This window comes from Beta vulgaris, chromosome 6, assembly GCF_026745355.1.
Source record: "Beta vulgaris subsp. vulgaris cultivar EL10 chromosome 6, EL10.2, whole genome shotgun sequence".
NCBI classification, from domain to species: domain Eukaryota; kingdom Viridiplantae; phylum Streptophyta; class Magnoliopsida; order Caryophyllales; family Amaranthaceae; genus Beta; species Beta vulgaris.
The window spans coordinates 47,493,750-47,516,298 of record NC_079207.1 but is presented as its reverse complement, the minus strand read 5'-3'; the positions used below and the strand labels follow the sequence as shown (position 1 = coordinate 47,516,298).

Sequence of the window (22,549 nt, the reverse complement as noted above, 5' to 3'; positions counted from 1 at the left end):
TATTTAAAAGATTTAGTTTTCGAAAATAATATTTTCCGGTTTTTAAATGTTTCGGATTTTTAAATATAAAAACTGTTTTCCGGTTTTTAAAAAGATTTTGAAAAAGATATTTTTCCTAAAAACTAGCTAAAGATTTTATTTATTTATTTCCTAAATCTAGATTACACGCCTAAAATTTACTGCTACACGTTTTATGTAGTTAGTGGATTTAGTGGTTAAGTTAATTATCCTCCAAGTATTTAATTAAATTAAATAAGTTAATTATTCTCCAAGTTTGAAAACCACGTAATGTTACTGCTTCTATGAAGTGAAGTATGGATTAGTGGATGCTTTACATGACATGGAATAATTAATTTAATTTAATTAATTAATTAAACATCATGAGAACATGTGATAATGGTCTAATTAGTGGAGAACATGTCTTGTCTTAATGTCTATAAATAGGCGCCTAATTCATTTAGAAATTGTGTCTGACTTAGTTAATTTGTCTTAAGTTATCTAAAGTGTCAGTGCCTTTCCTTAAGAGAATTCATACTTACATTAATCGAGTTTATTACTCTTCCATTGTTTTACAAAGTGTATTTTTGAGAAAAAGGGTTTGAGTGAACTCTTGTAAGTGTGAGAAAGCTTTGAGTGAAGCAAGAGAAAGAGAAAGAGAAAGAGAAAGGAACTTAAACTTGAAGTTTAAGAAACGTCAGTTGTGGAACTGTCGTTGGAACTTTGAGTTGAGTGACTTAAGTTGAGAATCGAGAGAAAAGTAATAGGTTGTAATCAGAGTTGTTTTGCCTATTATAGTGGAAAGTTGTTTAAAATCCCTTGTGGTCGAGGTTGTTTCTTCCTACTAGGCCTAGGAAGTTTTTCCTCGTAAAATCTCTCGTGTTCCCATTGTTTGTTCCCAAGTTTACTTTTAATTCCGCAAAAAGTATAACTTATTCTCTCACTATAATTCATCCCCCCCCCCTCTTATAGTGCTCATATTATACAACATCTTGCACAACGGATGGCGTATCACAATACCAAGGATAAGGACATAATCCCTTTTCCTCCCTATCAACCCACTCTGAGTGGGCAGTTTTTAAGGGAAGGGGAAGATTATCCTTACTTGCTACGAATTTCCTGAACCATTCTATGAGGCTCAGGACGGAGTGATCTACCTTGAATTTGAAATATTTTTGGACTATCACTTTTTGGAAGAAGGGATTCCTGATCTCAAAATTAAATAGTTCACTGAAGATTGTTTAGACTACAAGGCATTGAGACTTCTATTCAGTCAAGAACGAGTCAAATGCCCAAATAATATTGCTCATATCCATGTTGTACTACAAAACGAGGACTTCGACCCTGCTATGTTAATCACTTCTGCAAGTGGCACCATACACGGATGGAGGAAGAATATCAAGCTAACAGCGCCAGACAGAAACAAGACGGTCTTCACCATCGGGGAAGGGCCGATGTTTGAAGAGTCAGAGTCAGAGTCAAAGTAAGAGTCCAAGTCTGTGGATTCTAGTGTCCCAGTTGCGACTGTGTCTAAGCTTGTCGGTTCTAGTGTAAAAGTAGATTCTTTAATTTCTGCCAAGTGATTTATGATTTCCGATTTCAATCATATGAATTCATTTGCTTATGACTTGTGCACTATCTCTACTTCCTCTCTTACTTCTCCTTCCAATTGCAACAATGAATCTGAAAAAGAAATAACTAAAGCAGTGGAAGAACTTGAAAATAAGACTCTAATTATCGAAGAAACTAAAAAAATTATCTTTCCAACGATAATGAACCAAAGGAGGTAAACATGGCTTTAACCAAGCGGACTCAATTAATCATAACGTTAGTTGAATATATCGACGTATTCGCATGGTCCTACCAAGACATGAGGGGCATTGATCAATAAATTGTCCAACATACAATTCCCCTAATCCAAGGGCTGAAACAGGTCAAACAATAGCTGCGCAGAATAATGCCAGATGTGGCTCTTAACATTAAAGAAGTCATTAAACAACTGGATCACCAACATTGTGCACGTGCCTAAAAAGGATGGGGGGGAGGGTTAGAATGTGTGTTGACTATAGAGACCCCCAACAAAGCAAGTCCTAAAGATGGCTTCCCCCTACCTCACATGGATGTCCTAGTAGACAACACCACCAATCATGCCCTTCTCTCGTTTATGGATGGATATGCAAGGTATAATTAAGTAAAAAAGGCCGAAGAGGATATGAAAAAGACTACTTTCATCAAACTGTCAGGGATCTTTTGGGTTAAAAACGGTGGGGTCACTTATGAAAGAACCGCAACTACCCTTCTCCATGACATGATGCATAAAGAGGTAGAATTCTACGTAGATGGCATGATATTTAAGTCCAAGGATAGAGATGGACACCATACTGCCCCGAGAATTTTTTCATGAAACTTCGTAAATACGATATGAAACTTAATCCACAAAAGTGCGCCTTTGGGGTCACTTCCGGGAAACTCCTAGGTTATGTCATCAGTTCTAGAGGTATCGAAATTGACCTTACTAGAATAACCGCCATCATGACCATGCCTCTGCCTAATAATGAAAAACAAATAAGGGGGTTCTTAAGTAAAATCTAGTACATTAGTAGGTTCATCTCTAAATTGACCATGGTGTGTGAGCCCATCTTTAAAAAGTTCAAGAAGAGTGTCGTTGTCGAATGGGACGAGGATTGCTAAATTTTTTGAAAAAATCAAAGAGTATTTATCCAACAACCTGTTTTAGCACTTGCCTTACTAGGCCTACCTTTAAGGCTTTATCTAACTGTGACTAAAACCGCAGCTGGGGCTATGTTAGCACAAGAGGCTGAAGGGGAAAGATTGTTCCATTTACTACCTTAGTAAAAAGCTTTAGACACTAGACATTATATGCTTACTCACACAATCCATATAGTGTCATGACTAGATCTTCTTAAGTACTTCTTCGAAAAGCCAGCTCTTAATGGTAGACTTTCCCATTGGGTAGTAATGCTGGCCAAATTGGACATAAAATTCATTCCCCACAAACCCATTAAAGGCAACGTTGTATTAGACTTCTTAGCGGATTTCCCTGTAGATGAATCTCGCAAATAGCATGAATTTCTTGATGAAGACCTTCTCATGACGGAAGATGAAAGTTGGACACTATACTTCGATGGTGCTTCCAACCAAAAGATATGTGGCGTAGGGGTACTCATGGTATCACCCAAAGGCGAGCACACTCCTCTCTCTGTTAAACTCGACTTCGATGTTTCTAACAACACAACCGAATACACAGCATTTATCATAGGGCTCCAGGCCACAGTATCCCTCGACATTAAGAAATTAAGGGTATATGGTGATTCGTATTTGATCATAATCAAAATCTCCAAATGATGGAAAGTCATAAACGAAGCCTCTTGCAATACCAAGGCCATTTGGAAGCCATAACCGAGCAAAAACCTGAAATACAATGCACATATCTTCATGTAGGCGTTGGAGTGGGACAAAAGCTCTATATAATCGCCTTGGAGAGGGAAAAAAGCTCTACACATATCGCCTTGGAGCGGGACAAAAGCTCTATACAATCGCTCTAAGTGGGACAAAAGTTCTACAATAACGCCTTGGAGTGGGATAAAGCTCTACATAATCGCCTTCGAGCGGGACAAAAGCTCTTTACAGTCGCCTTGGAGTGGGACAAAAGCTCTACACATATCGCCTTGGAGCGGGATAAAAGCTCTATACAATCGCCTTAGAGCGGGATAAAAGCTCTACACATATCGCCTTGAAGCGGGACAAAAGCTCTATACATATCGCCTTGGAGCGAGACAAAAGGCAGAATTCAGATTTTAAACAATAACAATTGATCTAAAGGAAATATAGGAAAAAGAAGATGAAGGTGCGGCACCTCACCTGAACGCGAGTTTGAGCGGCACACCATACAACAATGGCAGCGGTAACGGTAACACGAACTGGGGAAGGAGAAGACATAGACACCAGGACGTCAGCAACCCTAGAGCAACTAGTGAAGGTAAAGAAGGAAGAACGACGCCAACAAGAGATAGAAGAAGGGCAACAAAGGTACAACAACAAGAAGAATAAGAGAATCAAACGAGGAGCAGCAACATAGCTCCGGCAAGCCAAGGAAGACTAAAGGGAGAGTTGCAAAGGGTGTGAGAGAGAACGAGGTGCATGAGTGACTGAAGAGGGATGTGGGGAAGAAAACCCAGTTCCGAGTTGGGACCATCATTATGAACTCGATACTCCCTCCGTCTATTGTATTGTTTTCATTTCCTTTTTTAGCTATTTATTTAATTGTTATACTTTCACTTTTTCCTATATATCAACTTTTTACACTTTTCTACCTCATATACTCCACCACCCATTTTGATAATCCACCCAAAACCTCCCACTAACCCCATTTTTCTCCCCTATGATATTTTAATGCTTCTTTTACACTTTTCAAAACCGAACTTTCGTGTTTTATACTTGTTCCTTGTTTTTTGCACAATTTTCTTAATTCTCCCCTAAAGTGAACTATAACAATTAAATAAAAACGGAAGTAATTAAAAGTTAAAAAAATTTTAGAGCAAACCAACCATACTCAGGATTAGTGGTGTCAATTTTTTCTTTCTTATCTTACAAAACAAGTGGAATAGAAAAGGAAGTAAACTTAGTTGTCACATAGGCTGGTTGTATGGCTATTTGACCCAAATTGAATTGAGTGATTATCGCTTGCTTATCCCCATTGAAAAATGATTGAAAATTATTAGCATTGAAGCCGATAAGCTCACAGTTGATATAATGTGCAAGAAAAGCATGAAAAGCGTTTGTAAAAAGTGGTACAAGATACTGCTTACTAGGGTACACTATGTGGTACCGGGAGCCATGGTTGCATCCTTGCATGTAACTGACCACACACAGTAACCTTGAAATAAACATGTTTTTTTCATGTTTAGAGAAATAAGGGCGAACGCTTCAACTGGAAAACTGGACACTACAAAAGACGCAGAAAGCTAAAAGAATATACACATGAGGCACTAGAATCTTTCCGCTTGAAGGGTCAAGAATTGCTAACAGGAACAATAGATACAGGGTATTCAAACCTCAAAAGACCATTTCCATTGCTTGTACCATAAGTATAATAGTAAGCTAATTTTGACTGTACATAAATAACATGGTCGAACAACACTGAAAGGTGTCAAAAAAAGAGTAAAGCCCTTTGTCCAATTATAGCCTGACAGCCACAGGGGTCAAGGTACTATAGTAGATCAAACTCCCGAAAAAGCATACCATTTACTTGTGTTGCCCGTAAAGAATGATCACAAAGTGTAAATATAACCAAGCATCAGCTATATGAACATCACTGAGCTAATCCCTCAAATGCCTGCTGAGACCAACAGCAACATTGTCCAAAACCGAGAACATGAGTGAATGTGGGAAGGTGGAACAAAAGGTTGAATGCAAATGATGACTCAGTAGGTGCTTCAAATCATAAATCAGGACAGATGGAAGATGGCATCCTTCCATAAGCAACAACTACACATCGAATCCTGGCATGGCAAACTGAGCAGAAAAAACTTCTATACGGGTTCGCAACTCAATAATATCCTTGTTGCTTTGCATACCCTTCAGGAAGGCTTTCTGCAACTTTCCATGTTCCCTCTGCACTTTACTCGTGATTTGAGCTGCTAGGATAAGAAAGTCAGCAATCACCTCAAAATCATGTTCCAGACAACCCCTTGTTGTCATTGCTGGTGTACCTGACAAAATCAACAGTGACAACTGATGATCAGAACAGCATGTAATTTGATAGTCCTCACATTTATGAAACAATGATAGTCTTCACTTACCAATCCTTACGCCACCAGGTGTTATGGTGCCATTGTCACCAAACAAAGCAACTTTATTCAAAGTAATATGACATGTTTCACATACCTTCTCGAAATTCTTTCCTGAAAAAAGCAGAAAGTATAGTTACGGAATAGGTACAGGAGCACAGCTTTGGTGAGCATTAAGAGCCACTTTTCATGTCACAATCACATGTAGGTGAGACAATTTATAATATTTTCCGTATATTTTTATCCCCACAGAAGTAAATATACATTATCATGGCATGAACAATCTAAAAAGCTGCAGGAACAGAAATCAATTCATATCTAGCCACAATCGAAAAGGACATAAGATGTAAAGTGAAACTTCTATTGATGCCTTCAGAAATAACAGTAATAATCACAAGTTCGGGTGTAATTGTGTGCAAAGTAAACCTCATGCCAAAGTCCGTGGTAAACTGGTAATAAAATTCTATCTTCGAATAAACTTCATGCTCACTCAATACCATATAGAGAATTCATACTGAGCCGTAATAAATCATGTACTTCAGAGTAAAACTGCATTTCATTGGACATTAACATGAGATTTTTCTAACATAACTTCTACAAATCTATCGTCAACCAAGTGAGCCACAAGAGTAATCTCATTAAGACAACAAATACCTTGCAAGTAACAAGTCACAACATAGACAATATAACAAGAAAATTGACGATAACCTTGTGCAGCCATAAAAAGATCTTCCAAATTCCACCAAGTATTAATATAGGCCATAAAGCAAATTTCTTTTAGTCACACACACCTAATGAACATAGCAAAGAGTAGATACAAAAGCACCATCAGCCAAAACTGTATCACATCTACCAAAATCCCATTGTAACCTAAGCATTATGTTCTTTTACCTAAAACAAGATAGGCAATCACTCATCAAATGCGATCACTCATCAAATGCGATCACTCATCAAATCCGAGAGAAACAAAACGCAACGCTAGACTACTATTGATTCAACCTTGCTCAAATCACAATCCTAAGTCACCTTGTGTGTTAAAAGTCACTGCAACGCTTCAATGTCATTCAAGCAAAAGTCTCTAGGGTGGTAGCATAAATGGGCATTAAATAAGCATGGTTTAGAACCGGATAGTGTAGCATTTCTAGTACAAAAGAGAATTCTACTAAAAGCAACATTTAATCAGCTATTGTAACATACAGGATCTGATTTGCATGATCAGATCCAAAGAGTGAAAAAAGATGCCCCGATTCAACGTTTACAAAATTGCACTCAGGTACAGGAACATGGCATCAAGAAATGTAAATCTTGATTCTAAAAGACTTTTAAATGTAGTTAACATTCGTATTTATTTAAATTGACTTATATACTAATTGTAGTTAACATTCGTATTTATTAACCACATGACAGAATTTCTCTATCTTTTGCCACTGTACTTATAGTTTTTCGGGAAATTATATGGTACCCATGTACTATTGGCTTGTCCCACTTGTACCATCCAAAGCTTTTGAATTTCACGTGGTAAACCTTACTTATTGACGTCTCTATGTGATACGATCTCATGTAACTAAACTACCTCCCACCAACCTAACTACCCGTTAGCCACCTTCCTACAATCTCCACCACCACTATCTCACCATGTTGACCCACAACGCCCCCCTTTGAGCATCAAGTTAGTCCATCAACCATTAATGGATTGCAAAGAAGGGCCCTAGTGGATTTGGTTGGGGACTATAGTGGTGGCTAAGACTTTGGAATGGTGGCTGTTGGATAGTTAGGGTATTGGAAGGTAGTATAATTACTTAGAGATGATATCTCATGATAATGTCTACGATTGAGGGATACCGAGTGGAAATCAAAAGCTTTCGATGGTACCATATAGAAAAGTCTATAGTACCATACAGAATTTCCCTAGTTTTTCACTAGGGACGTAGGTTGGAAAATACTTGAGGTGTTATTTAAAATCAAAGTGTCGAGTAAAGGCGATCGTCAAAGTGTATAGAGTCCCTGAAACAGCTATGTAAGATAGAGAGAAGAGTGCAGGTTGATAAAAAGAGAGAGTTAAGGTTATATAAAAAGGTGCATTAATAATGCTAATGACCCATAATAGCATGAGATAATCATTATAAGTCAGCAACTAGATAATTCCCATATAAATGACACAAATCTTGGTAAAAGTAACTTCTCGAAGAATAGCAATCAAACTGTCACGTGTGGGAATAAAGTTTTGAGGTGCATAGAGCACATCACCTAAGTGTGTCATTATAAAAAATAAAAATAAAAATAAAAAAGGCTGTTAGGAGAACAAACTGAATTGATAATATATTTTAAAGGAAATCTTGTCAATGGGTACTTTTTTGGAATCACTACCACTTGACGGAATCTTGCAAAAGACGTTAGTTTTGCTCCATTAGTAGCACGTGAAGTTACCATTGTGCCCTTCCCCCACCACCGCCCCTACCACATGAAACAACCATGCTTGCCACCGTTGCCGCCGCCACCACCACCCACCCAAAAATCGACCCACCCACAACCACAACCAACTACAAAACCACCACCACCTCCACCAATTTAGAAATCATCCCGCTCCACCACCATAACCAACATCACCCACCACAAAATCGACCCAACCCACGATACTAACCAACTACGAAACTACCACCACCTCATAATGGTTGTTAGGAGAGAAAAGGGGATCACAAGGATAGTGAGTTTTGTGGGGTTTTGCTGCTGTTGGTGAAGGTGATTAATGGAAAGTAAGAAGGTAATTTCACATGCCACTAACGGAGCAAAACTAACGGTTTTGCGAAAATCTATTAAGTGGTAGTGATTCCAAAAGAAATGGCAAGTATTTCTATAAAATTTCATACAGCATAGGTATTTATTTCAAAAAAAAAGTACCCAAAGTGTTAAAATTTCCTATTTCAAACGAACTTCACAAGATACATTAGAAAGAAAAGTAGTTTCATAAAACCAATATAGATAATTACATAATGTAAAATAATTATAGCTTTCAATACGCAATTCAAAAGTTTAAAATGGAATAGAATCCCCGAAAGATTACTCTCCCAAGCCAAACAGATTTATAAAATACAAAAATAAAACAGAATTCTTCCTCCTTTATTTTTCCAACACCTTCTGATTTTCCACATTTTGGGTGAGCCATTAGCCCATATACCTCCTCTCTCTAATTCATCAGACTATTTACCCCCAAAAAAGAACTCTTCATATTTCTGGTTATGTGTGGTACATTGAACAAAAGAAATAGAACAGGAAAACCAACACATAACAACCATTCATTAGCTAGTTTGAGACGATGATATTTTTCATCTCAATATACAACATTTGTAATTCAATGTAATACCTATTTTTGTTGATATCAGTAAATATTGTTCATATCCGATATGAAGTGCATCGAAGCTCATATTTTAGCAAAAAAAAAAGCATTTTACAATACATAACAAAATAAAGAGAGGACGAAAAAGGAACAAACCATAGCACGCAAATTATACTATCTTTCAAAATAGTTTAAACAACTATTAGCTAATCTTCATGAACTGATTCTTGTCGTAGCAAGAAATTTAGCAAAACTAGAAATCCAAATCAACAGCATATTTGAAAAGAACAGGAAAAGGATTCAGGACCTCTTAAAAAATAGAAACTTGCCTAAGCATAATAAATTTACAAGTCCTAATAAGAAGCGCTGATGCATATCTTCAGAAATTTTCTGCCAGTCATCAATTTTAAATTTCTTTTAAAACAGAGCTCCTCAGGTAATTTCCTGCTGCGATATATTTATCATAGTTTCATCACCAAACACAGGAAAACTCCTTAATAATTATATATATACTTCTGTAGGGAAGGTAGTTTTAAAAAATACGAATAAGTAGTAACATTATACCTGTCAAACCAAGGGGCCTTAGATCCCAAAGCAGCAAGTGATTGTCCGTGCCTCCTGTTATTAGCCGACATTTTCTTCGCTCTAAAGCAGATGCCAAGGCTTTAGCATTTCTCTTGACTTGTTGCATGTAAGCCTTGTACTCCGGAGTGGCAACTTGTTTCAAAGCTATAGCAAGAGCAGCAATGTGGTTGTTGTGCGGACCACCCTGTAAGGCGGGGAAGACGGCAAAATTTATCTTATCCTCAAAGTCATATAGCTCACTTTCGTCAGATGCATTCAACAACAAGCTTCTCTTCCTTGGTTTCTTTCCCTTCCGATAAAATATTATACCTCCTCTAGGACCTCGCAGACTCTTATGAGTTGTAGAGGTAACAATATCACAATATTCAAAAGGACTGACGCATTCCTGCAAACATTCACATAAAAGGCAAACTTAAAGTTAGGGAGAAAATTATGCGGCAGGTAACTAGAAGAAACGCAAAAAGGCTCGAAAACAAGCCAATCTGGGAGCAAAAAAGGATACCAAACAAGTAATAAGGCCCCAATAATGTTCTCCCGCCAACATAGGCATATAAAAACGGGATGTACATGCTGCTAGCTGAGCGGTTTAGGAGGTCCAACAGTACCCTAGCTAACTGATCTGGTGCATAACAGACAAAATCAAAAGTTCTCCACTAAAGTTCAACCGCACAGTATGCAATGATGTTTAAACTGAAAAAAATAGCCAGACACTCACTCTAGCATAGAGAATATTATAAATACAATAACATAAAATAAGTAATAATCACTGAACTCTAGGTTCACATACTAACCCTAACCATACAGTGATCTAGAATGCACGCCTCCATATCATTCAGCATTAGCAATCAAATAATAGATAGATATACAGATACTGTAACAAAAGCATAAAGTTGAATGATTAAGACAAACTTCAAAATAACATACAACAAGAAGTCCCACCTTAGCAGCGATAAGGCCACTAATTTGAGCCATATCGCACATCAAAACGGCACCACACTTATCAGCAATCTGTCTCAACCTTGCATAATCCCAATCACGAGGATAAGAACTACCACCAGAAATGAGAATCTTCGGACGAAAATCGAGTGCTTTCTCCTCTAGCTTATCATAATCTACATAGCCAGTAAGGGGATTGACCTTATAAGGCAAACTCTCAAAGAAAATAGAGGCACCAGACACCTTTCTTCCATTGGGAGTATAACAACCATGACTTGTGTTCCCTCCAGAAAGGGTGTCCAATCCCATAATTCGATCTCCTGGCAACAAAAGACCGGTGTAAACTGCGAAATTTGCAGAGGTACAAGAATATGGCTGAACATTTACACCCCAATTTTCGGAACTGAGATCAAAAGCAGCGAGTGCTCGGTCACAACATAGAAGTTCAATCTCGTCTATGTACTGATTTCCTCCATAGTATCTCTGGCCAGGCATTCCTTCTGAATACTTGTTTGTTAAAAAGCTTCCTAACGCTTCCATCACAGCTTTACATACGAAATTCTCCGAAGCAATTAATTCAATTCCTTTGCATTGTCTCGTCTTTTCCTTTTCCATTATATCGAATATTTCAGGGTCTGCCACTCGTAATGACTGATTCCCCCACGATTTCACTCCACACCTACGCGACTCGAGACTTGAATCAACCATCATACGTTTCGTCGCTGCAACTGCAACTGTAGAAGAAGACGATACTGAATCCTCTCTATCCCCCCGACGTCGTTTTAGACACATCGAGTGACCTAGAATACGGAACTCTTCCACCACCTCCTCTTCATCCCCATGATTTCCGTCTTCTCTCTCCTCCTTTTCCACCGCTTCCATTTCCATTTCGCTCTCCTTCTTCGTGCAATTCTGCGCAGTTTGTTCCAGCAATTGCAGAGGAATCGAAGATCTCGGGTTCGACGACTCGCGCAACCTAGAATCGATCTGGAACGAAATAGAGTCGTCGTTTATTAAAATCCGATTACTATTATTAGGGTTTGAATTTGGCTGTGATACTGTTGAGTGAGAGACAAAGTTTAAAGAGAGATTTGATTGAGAGTGTGTCAAATCCATATTATCTATGAAATACGAAATCAGCAGCAACAACACAAACACAAACACAATTCACAAAAAAGTTACAAAGTAGTATGATGCATCATATATATGATCCTCATCCGACGCTGAGATTTAAGGGGTGAATATTTGGGATTATGAGAGAGAGAGAGAAGGGGAGATTGATTCATAGAACGAGCCAGATGCTGGTGAGACGTGAAGATGGGATGCACCTGGACATAATTCCATTTGTTCAGGGATATTTTTAGTTGTTATTTAGGAAAACTAGTTTTACAACCACGTGCTATCCACGCGTTTGCTAACTTGGTGTTCTAAACAAATATATATTAATAATTTATTTTTGTTACTTTTGTATATCTTTTTACCATGAGAAATTGAAAAATTGACGTCATAACATGATAAATAAAAATAATCTTAAAGGTTTGAGTTTGAAAATAATGGATTAAAATAAATTGGGAAGATAATTTGACATTAATAGTGTATTCTTAGTATCGTAATAATAGTGTTAGAGGTTTTGATATTTGTTTAAGTCTGCTTAGTTAAGTGTAATTATTATAAGATTTTATCATATTTTATTTGAAATATTAGACAATAAAGTTATAGTGTATTGAAGGTTAAACTCTCACTTTTAATTTCAATGGTCCAGTGTCCGATACCTATTAATTACACAATATTTATATTTTTCAAATTGAAGAGTTCACTTGGATATAAAACATTTGCAATAGAATTTGAGGAGAGTGTCGCGTGGCATATAGGCGTCTTTTGGAAACGCCCTTTAATATATTTGTATAAATACGATTTTGTATTATTAATGCAGTAGTTTTTATACCCGTGCAAATTGCACGAGATTTATTAGTTTTATAAATTTAAGATTTTAGGATGTTTATCTTAAAATCATGGTGTGAATGTTAATTTGTGATTTAAATTTGATAATCGTGCATCAAAAAAAATATTTCTATAAGTGACTGAAGACTGTGTTGAGTGGCTGATGTTGTTAGAGTAATAATATGTGGATTAGGTGACTCGACATCTAATTTGTTTTGAAAAAGTTGATTTAGTCTTTGTTGTGCATATTGCTTCCCTCAGTCTCAGATAAAATTACAACTTATCCCATCACTAGCATTGACCTGACTTGTCTAACTGATCGTGTTGAAACCCTTTGATAATAACCTGACCCGTTTCATTAAGCGGTCATCCATGTCAACCCATTTACCTAATCCAAATCCTTCAAAAAAATTTGACAACAAATTAATTTTTCGATTTTTTCACCATATACCCCCGAGAAATCACGAAAGTCACCATATACCCCAATGTTTCAGATATTCACCATACACCCAAGAGTTTCTGAAAGCGTTCACCACATGCCCTTTTCTAATGGGAGTAACTCGTTTCTCTTAAGGGGGATAGAATGCGATAGAATTTCGCGCTTTTGCCTATTTCTATGAGATTTTTATGCATTTTTCTACTTAAACTTGGCGATTTGCACATGTTGGTGCAAAATAAATAGATTATCCGCATAAGAAAATGTGTTCATGAGTAACACAAGTGTTTTTAAGTTGGTAAAAATGTGTACATGAGTGGCACAAGTATTTCTCAAATGAAAGATGAGTTTAAAATTTTGAAAATGTGTGAGTTTTCGTGTCATGTTTTGGGATGAAACTTTTTTTAAGAGGGGTAGACTGCCCGTAAATTTATGGATTTTATAAATATATTTTAGTATATATATATTTATATATAATTTAGTTTAAAATAATTTATTTATTCAAAAAGGTTGACTATTTTGAAAGTCAAAGGAATTATTTTAAGGATTTAAGGAACTTAAAATATTTTGTTAAGGCACGCTTTGAAAAATATTTGAAATACTAATTGGATTTGAAGAAGAAGTTTAAATGGGCTTAAGGAACCCAAATACTAAGTGGACTAGGAAAAGAACTTCTAGTGATGTAATACCCCAAGTTTTACTTTTAATTAATTAATAACTAATCTTAATGATTAAACTAATTGTGAACTAATTTTAGTAAATAAAAATTTCTAAGTTAATTTCTAAGATATGTTGTTTAATAATTTTAGGATAACAAAGTTCATAAATTAAAATCCTAAGTCTTAGCATCAATCTTGTAAATGATGGAAGACTAAAGGTTAGCAAAAATTCTGATGGACCCAATGCCCAATGACCAAATCCTTTGAAGCCCAAACAAAACAAAAAGGCCTAGTATTATTCTCTCCCAAAATCAGAAAATAAAACAAAAATTAAAAGAAAAGCAATAACTCCATCTTCTTCCTCCTCCATACGTGGAAGGACAAGAATGGAGATTTCTTAACAAAGTCAAAAAAAAACTATCTCAGTGAACTTAATTGAGTTTTCACCCTCTCAACCACCCTTAATCCACTGGTTTTCTCAAAACCCCTGAATTTAGCCACTTGTTTTCTTGAATGGTTTTGGTAATTTAAAATTCTGAAATTCATCTACTGAGATGGAAGTTTCTCTATAAATAGGGAGGAATGGTTGAGTTTTACAATCACAAAATCAACAACAATAATCCAGAAATTTACATCAATTAAAAAGAATTTGGAAACAAAGTTTCAATTTTTCTTTCACTTCTCTGTTTTCCCTCCGTTCGACCACCGCGCACCACCACCTGAATCCCTCCCTGTCGCCTGCCGCCACCGACATACGGATGCCCACTTCCGACCTTTCCCCCTCCGCGTAACCCAGTCGCGCCACCAACACCCGTCATCTCCCCTCCTTCATCGCTGCCCTTCCTCCCCCGCCATCCCCCTCTCGCCCCACTTTCTCTCCTCTGCGTGACACCACCGCACCACCACACATCAACCATACGCTTTCTGTCGCTGCCTTCCTGTCACCCTTCGGCGCTGTACACCGCCGCCCCTTGCCAGACCTCCTACCGCAACACCAGGCCCCCTTTTTCTCCCCTGCGTGTGTGTGTTCTGTTTGGGTGAGTTATTGTTTTACATTTTCTTTGTAAATGTTGACTTTGTCAAAGAGGAATGAATTTCCTAAAAACTAAGAGGAATTAAGTACTACAATTCATGCTCATCACTGGTTAAGTAAGTCACTTAATATATTATAGTTGAATCACCTAAGTTTAGTAAATTATTAGTCTATACTAAAATATAGATGGCCAAGCTTCTAATTATCTAAATTATAACATGTTCTAACTTATACCCTTGAACTAGTCTAAAAGTTATAATTACTTGTAATTTTAATAAGTAACTAACTTATATAAGTGCAATTATTAAGTTATAAAACTCATAAGATAATAATATGACTAAATGAGGATAATATATATATTTTAACATGATTTCTAAATAATATCTATAGAACTAAGTATAATGATTTTTGGATAAACTATTATAACTTCAACATATTACGTAATTGTTAAATAAGTTAGACTCTATAACTTATATAAGCAATAGTATAAACTATGAATTATACTTAAGGAGCACTTATATTAATGTTTCTATGAATTTCTAACTTATAAAAATACTCGTTTTGAAACTTAAAAGAACTCGTTCCTCGGAGCTCAGTAAGGACGATATCAAGGACATAAGAAGAGGATTATTATTATTATTCTGCAATCAAGGTAACAACTACTGCTGGTACCCGCAATTCCTTTGAAATGCGTTTTTTTTTAATATGCTACTGAGATGATGATTTATGAACATGTGTTTTTGAGTTGCGGGATTATTACATGTTTTGATTACGTATCCTGAGACTTATATGATTGAAAGATACTGAGTTACAGAAGCATACTGATCACTGAAATGACATTGTTTATAAAATATTAATTGAAGTTACTGAGTTACTGAAATACACTGATCATTGTTAAAGTAAAAAGGAATGTAACATGATAAAGTAAAGTGAAAGAACTGGTTGGTTGTACCTACTGACTGACTGAAGGTCGTGCACGTACCGTACTGCTTACTGGGGCACTGGCCCGATACTGTTTACTGGGGCACTGGCCCACTACTGTTTACTGGTGTAGGGCAATGCCCGGGGCCAAGGCCCTTGCACAGTGGTGCATACACATACTGGGAGACGTCCCAGCACTGACTGCTGTACATCAACCAGAATAAAAAAAAACTGATGAAATGGAATCATGGACTATTAAAGTGAAGTGAATGAATAATGTTTTCGCAAATGTTTGAATTATTCTTCCTCCCTGTTTGCAAATAAAATGAGTTGAAATGAGTTTACGTTGCTGGGGTAGTTTGTTGCTGAGCCTCGGCTCATAACGTTTTGCTTTTATGTTTTAGGTATGGTCAGACAGTTGAAAGATCGTTGGTAAAACGGATTTTGCTAATGAGTGTTAAAGAATCTAGTATGGCACTAATAATAAGGGTTCGTAAGCTCAAGCTAGAAGCACTGCAAGAGAGAGAGTTCAGGATGGATCTCGTGTATCAATGCTGTTGTCTGTATTTTATATCTCATGGGCTAGGAAGATTATATTATTATTATAGCTAATATTGGTGAGTTTTAAGAATTATAGTCTCTAAGACTATTTAAGCTAATTATTATATTAGTGGGCCCATAACCCACAGGTTTAATTTTCTAGTTTACGCTACCAATTATAAGTATATGTGTTTAAATGAGGTTATTAATTTTCGGGGCGTTACAAGTGATGTGATATGTCACATTTATATATAGTTTTTAGATGCATTTTGATTGCATTTAGAACACCTTTTAGAGCATTTAGGTGTATAATGGAATGAATTACGTAAGTTGTGCTCTACTACTCCCCGTTTGCGTGTTTTGATCATTTTCAGGTTACTTTGATGCAAATTGATTATGATTACCTAATATCAAGCCTATTAATCATTGAAGATGAAGATATCTTGCACAAAGATCACAATGCATCATTTCGGGACAATTTCGAGTAAGAATGAAGCAAAGAGTTAGTGAAAGAAGTGTCAAAACTGACACATGTTCACTATTTTGACCATAACTTTTGATAGAAAATGGATAATCAATACATTCCAGTTGGGTTGGAAACTAGACTTCAAGGGCTTTCCAATTATAGTTCACACGCCCCAATCCGACTTCTGGTTTGAGAGATACAACCTTCGCAAGTTGACGCAAAATCGCAGTTTTTCCGCCCGGTCGACCGGGCGGATTAGCCCGATCGACTGGGGCGAAATGAAATTTTCACAGGATGCAAGGCATGTTAGCCCGGTCAACCGGGCGAGAAAGGAGCCAAAATTGCTTACGCTCCCGACCGGCCAGGTAATCGGGCGGATTCGCTTTTTTGTCGTAGAAGTTGAATCACCGTCGCCCGACCGGGCGGTTTTTTGAGACGTGTTTTTTCGCCTTTTTTAGCCGGTTTTGTAAATAGTATAAATAGGTTTTTAGTATTTTCGATTAGACTATCTTATTTTCTACGTTTTTAGGGCTGAATACTTAGTTTCTCTCTCTACCTTGTGTTAACTTTTGATTTTGAAGATTATAAAGATAGTTGATTTCGTTTTCGTTGTTCTTCAATCATTCGGTATTCTTCTCTACTTAGTTTAGTTTTATGAATTCTTTTACTTTGATTATTTTTATTGAGATTAATATCATCATGAGTGAGTAGTCTATTTCTAGGGCTTAGAGAGGGAAGCCATGTTTATACCTTTTTATTGTGGTTTGATGTTCTTCAATAATTGGATTGAATTAGAATAATCTGTTGATTTGTTATACTTGTTTGATTCATGTAATTGCGCAATATCATGAGTTATGTTTAGCTAATAAAAATTAGAATCGAAAGATCGTATTCATTAGAGGCTTGTTACAATAGGTAGATTTGATTATGTTGAGCGACCGTACTGGCATATGTTAATCTAAGAGTTGTTAATGTCTGACCAAGGATTCTATATCACATAACACATAGGTATGTACGTACCTTGTGTAAAACAGTTGATAGGCCATCTTTAATCACTTAAAAGTCACCTACTGAATATTCTCCGCCTAAAATAATCAATATAAACCAAAAGCAATACTCTAAATAAAATACAACAACTTTAAAACACTTTAAATCTCCTTTAAAAATATTTAAAAGCTGTTTTTACTATTAAAACTCAAATTACTTTTAATATCTAGCATAGTACTACTATACTAGTAATCAAAATCCTTAAAGCTCCATTATTAATGCCCTTTCTAAAATTCCAGCAACTTATAAAATTATAAACATCTTTTTAAACATACATAAAACATGCTTAAATTCATAAATTTAAAACAATCTCATAGTTTATAACATGTTACTATGATTTTCCAATTATTAACACCCTAAAAATCCATGCTTTGATAATTAAAAACTCAATCTAAAAATAATAATCAAATCTGAAATTTTAATTTTTTTTAATTCATAATATATATAAAATCAAGATAAATTATTAAAATAGTAAATTAAAGTTAATAATCATGATTAGTATTAATATAAAGCATAGAAACATGATCTTTAATGAAAACTTGAGGGAGAAGAAAAGAAATTAACCAACAATTCAAAGAACAATGAACAAGGAAGAGGCGCCGGAAAGAACAGCACGCTGCAGCAGTGGCGCACAAAAGAATAATGTGATTATGGAGGTGTGGTGACGTTTCTTGTCAAAGAAGAAATGTTACTTGAAGAAGAAGAAAGAAAACTTGAGAGAAAAGGAAAGAAATCACGTGGAAAAGGAAAGAGTATGGGGGCCGGCTGGTATGAGGGAGGAGAGAGAAAATAAATCTTTGTGTGGTAAAATAATTGGGTGTAAGGTATTTATAAAGAAGTTTTTCCCTCTTGGGCATAGAAAAAGGAGATTGGATTCAAATAAAGTTTGATGAAGGATATGATTAATGAATTAGAACTCCTAACATCAATATAAATCCTTTTCCTAATCTACTTAGAATTTTGGGTTCCTCAAGCCCATTTAAACTTCTTTTCTGAATCAAATTAGTATTTCAAACATTTTACAAAGCATGCCTAAATAAAATATTTTAACTTCCTAAAATCTTTACAATTATTCTTTTGACTTTCGAAGTAGTCAACCCTCTTTAAATAAATAAATCATTTCAAACTAAATTATGTTTTAAATATAAATATATAAATACTAAAATATATTTCTAAAATCCATAAAATTACGGGGGATTACAACTTTTGAAACACTTTCCAATAGTACAAAAAATATAAATTTGCGAACTATATATCGAAAGTTATAATCAATTACTATATTTATGATTTTCATTGTTAAACCAACTCTACATTTATATTTTAATCAATTTAGAACTCTATTTATATTCAAAAAAATATGACAAGAAAACTTAATGCGACAAATGGCGTTCAATAAGGACGCCAAATGTCGCGACCTCGTGAGCTGATTGTTGTACTCTACTTTATATACTTCCTCCGTTCCATAATAAGTGAAACATAGGGATTGAGCACGCATAAGATTTAATAAACATCACTCTCAAAAGCCAAAAAGTCATATAATACCCTTTTTCATTATCAGAAGGAAGAGAGAGAAAAGCAAACCACGCAACTTTGTGATGGGTACTTTTGTCATTTTGTCACTTTCTTTCTTCAATTTAAGGTATGTTTTTACTTATTTTGAAACGTTGTAAAATAGTAAGTTTTTCACCTAATATGAAACAGAGGTTGTATTAGTTGTATGTAGGGGTGTTCATAAAAAACGAAACCGAAATACCGTATCAAAATACCGAAAAATCGGTCTAAATGGGTAGTTACCGTACCGACAAAAAAAGTTTTAACGGTACAGTTACCGAACCGATAAACTTAGCGGTTAAACAGTACGGTTACAGTTATGATTTTTAAGTGAACGGTTAACCGAAATACCGAAATATTTTTTATCTATTTAATTATTGTGAAACATTTTCAAACAATTACATTAATTCTAATATTTGTTGCTAAGTTACAATAATTAGAGGAAGTATGTAATTATTTAGAAACTCTAGTTCTAATATAAACACTATAATTAGGAATTCTTAGTGTTTGTTATATTTTTCAATTGTTTTTTTTATCCACTTTATAATACATTTTATATATATTAGAGTATATATAATATTAAATTATACGCATAAAAGAATTGACAATATGTATGTACATTAAGTAAAACTTAATAGTATAGCTTAAATAATGGTTAATGGTTAACCAAAAAATCGTACCGAAAAAACGGTTACCCGCTTAGTCGGTAACCGGTCTAAACGGTTACAGTTCGCAAAAAAGAGCGAACCAAAACTTCCGATTATCGAACCAAGATATTTTTTCGGTATGGTTAACTACCCATGAACATCCCTAGTTGTATGATATACATTGCTGGTTCCTTTCTTGAAAGGGCATGGATGATAAAGTCGCGATAAACCTGAAATCTATACATGTTAGGAATAATTGATATGAATAATCCCAACTTTTACCTGTCTTCTCAAAATAATCTCAATTTTGATTTATTGCAGAATACTCGTAACTTTGAGTTAATCTTTATAAAATAAACCAACCTATCACTTTTTCTTACCTACACTAATCCGTTTTAGGTCTATAATATATGCAAAATTAATAGTTTAGATTATTTTAAAAAGGACCCTTAATTAAAATTATTCTAAAATAATCAAAAATTGACATTATTTTAAAAAACTGATGAATGTTATAAAATTGAGAGGATTATAGAGTACTGAGAAGAAAGATGATAGAGAAGGTTATATTATTCACCTCATGGGGTACACATATATATATACACAATAATGGGAGAAGTTACGTAATGCGAAAAGTCACTAGGGGATGTCAAAGGTTAGGTAATGCAAAAGGTTGGACATCCACCTATAATTATTCCATACATAATTATTACATAACACTCCCCTTGGATGTCCAACATATAAAATATGTCTTACAATGCGCATAAGATGATGCTGCCTCATTAAAAACCTTACCAGGAAAAACCCAGTGGGAAAAAAACCATGGTTAAGGAAAAAAGAGTACAGCGCGCATTAACTCCCCCTCATAAAAATATCAGTGAAGTTTTTGAGAGAACGCATTCCAATTTGTCGAACCAGCCTCTTAAAAGTAGCGGTTGGAAGTGCCTTAGTAAATAGATCTGCCAAATTTTCACTTGAACGAACTTGTTGAACATCAATATCGCCACTTTTCTGTAGTTCATGAGTGAAGAAGAATTTTGGTGAGATATGTTTTGTCCTATCGCCCTTGATGTATCCTTCCGAGAGCTGTGCAATACATGCTGCATTGTCCTCATACAAAACTGTTGGAGTCAACCTCTCAGATGATAGACCACAATCTTCTTGTATATGCTGGATTAGAGATCTTAACCACACACATTCACGACTAGCCTCATGAATTGCTAGAATTTCTGCATGGTTGGAAGAAGTAGCTACAATGGTTTGCTTCATTGAGCGCCAGGAGATGGCAGTACCACCATGTGTAAACACATATCCAGTTTGTGATCGAGCATTGTGAGGATCAGATAAATACCCTGCATCTGCAAAACCAATCATTGCTTCTTTCGATAGGTTAGAAAAGAATAAGCCCTTATCCTTTGTACCTTGGAGGTAACGAAATATGTGCTTAATTCCATTCCAATGCCTTCGGGTAGGGCATGAGCTAAACCTTGCTAATAAATTAACAGAAAATGATATGTCAGGCCGTGTATGACTAACAAGGTACATCCTCCTATTGCACTTAGATATGGTATTTCAGGACCAAGGATGTCCTCATTACTTTCCCGAGGACGAAATGGATCATTATTTACATCAAGTGATCTAACTACCATCGGACTGGTCAACGGATGTGCTTTATCCATATAAAATCTCTAAGCACCTTGTCTGTGTATGATGTTTGATGCACAAGGATTCCATCTTTCAGGTGCTCAATTTGCAGTCCTAGACAAATTTTGTTTTTCCAAGGTCTTTCATCTCAAATTCCCTCTTCAAGTATTCTATTGTCACCGAAATCTCTTCAGGAGTTCCGATGATATTTAGATCGTCAACATATACAGCAACAATGACAAAACCTGACCCAAATCTCTTTATAAAAATGCATGGGCTAATAGGGTCATTCTTATAATTTTCTTTCAACAAATATTCACTAAGGCGATTGTACCACATGCGCCCAGATTGTTTCAATCCATACAGGGATCTATTCAATTTAATAGAATATTGTCCTCGAGATCCTGAACTTGCTGCTTCTGGCAGCCTAAATCCTTCCGGAAGTCTCATATATATCTCATTATCCAGTGGGCCATACAAATAACTGTGACTACATCTAATAAGCGTAAATCAAGTCCTTCTCTTACTGCCAGACTGATCAAGAATCTAAAAGTAGTCGCATCCACCACAGGGGAGTAGGTCTCCTCATAATCAATCCCAGGTCTTTGTGAAAATCCTTGTGCAACTAAACGTGCTTTATATCTTACAATTTCGCCCTTTTCATTTCTCTTGCGCACAAAGACCCATTTATATCCCACTGGTTTAACACCTGCAGGTGTGGACTACTGGTCCAAACACTTCTCTCTTTGCCAGAGATTTTAATTCTGCATCAATTGCTTCTTTCCATTTTGGCCAATCATCTCTTTGTCTACACTGATCCATGGATCTTGGTTCTTGATCCTCTTCATTATTCATGACATCAAGTGTATATTATATGCAAAACATTATCGACGTCGACTTTATTTCGGTTCCATGTTATTCCAGACATGACATAATTTGTTGAGATCTCTTCATTTTCAGGTACCTGAATTTCTTCTGGAATAATATTCTTTGTCATGTCCACGA

At 35.8% G+C, this 22,549-nt stretch overlaps 2 protein-coding genes across 2 annotated transcripts; both read right to left on the bottom strand.

The window, feature by feature from the left end:
* Positions 1–5,063: 5,063 nt before the first annotated feature.
* On the bottom strand, positions 5,064–11,964 carry LOC104896715 (serine hydroxymethyltransferase 6). The gene is made up of 4 exons (XM_010683488.4): positions 10,666–11,964; positions 9,706–10,111; positions 5,820–5,921; positions 5,064–5,729 (listed from the first exon to the last, which is right to left on the bottom strand). Exons 1-4 carry the CDS (start codon positions 11,776–11,778, stop codon positions 5,506–5,508), a joined length of 1,845 nt encoding a protein of 614 aa, XP_010681790.1. The 5' UTR covers positions 11,779–11,964; the 3' UTR covers positions 5,064–5,505.
* An 8,788-nt stretch (positions 11,965–20,752) lies between these two features.
* On the bottom strand, positions 20,753–21,445 carry LOC130591844 (secreted RxLR effector protein 161-like). The gene has a single exon (XM_057395783.1). It carries the CDS (start codon positions 21,443–21,445, stop codon positions 20,753–20,755), a length of 693 nt encoding a protein of 230 aa, XP_057251766.1.
* Between the last annotated feature and the right edge of the window lie 1,104 nt (positions 21,446–22,549).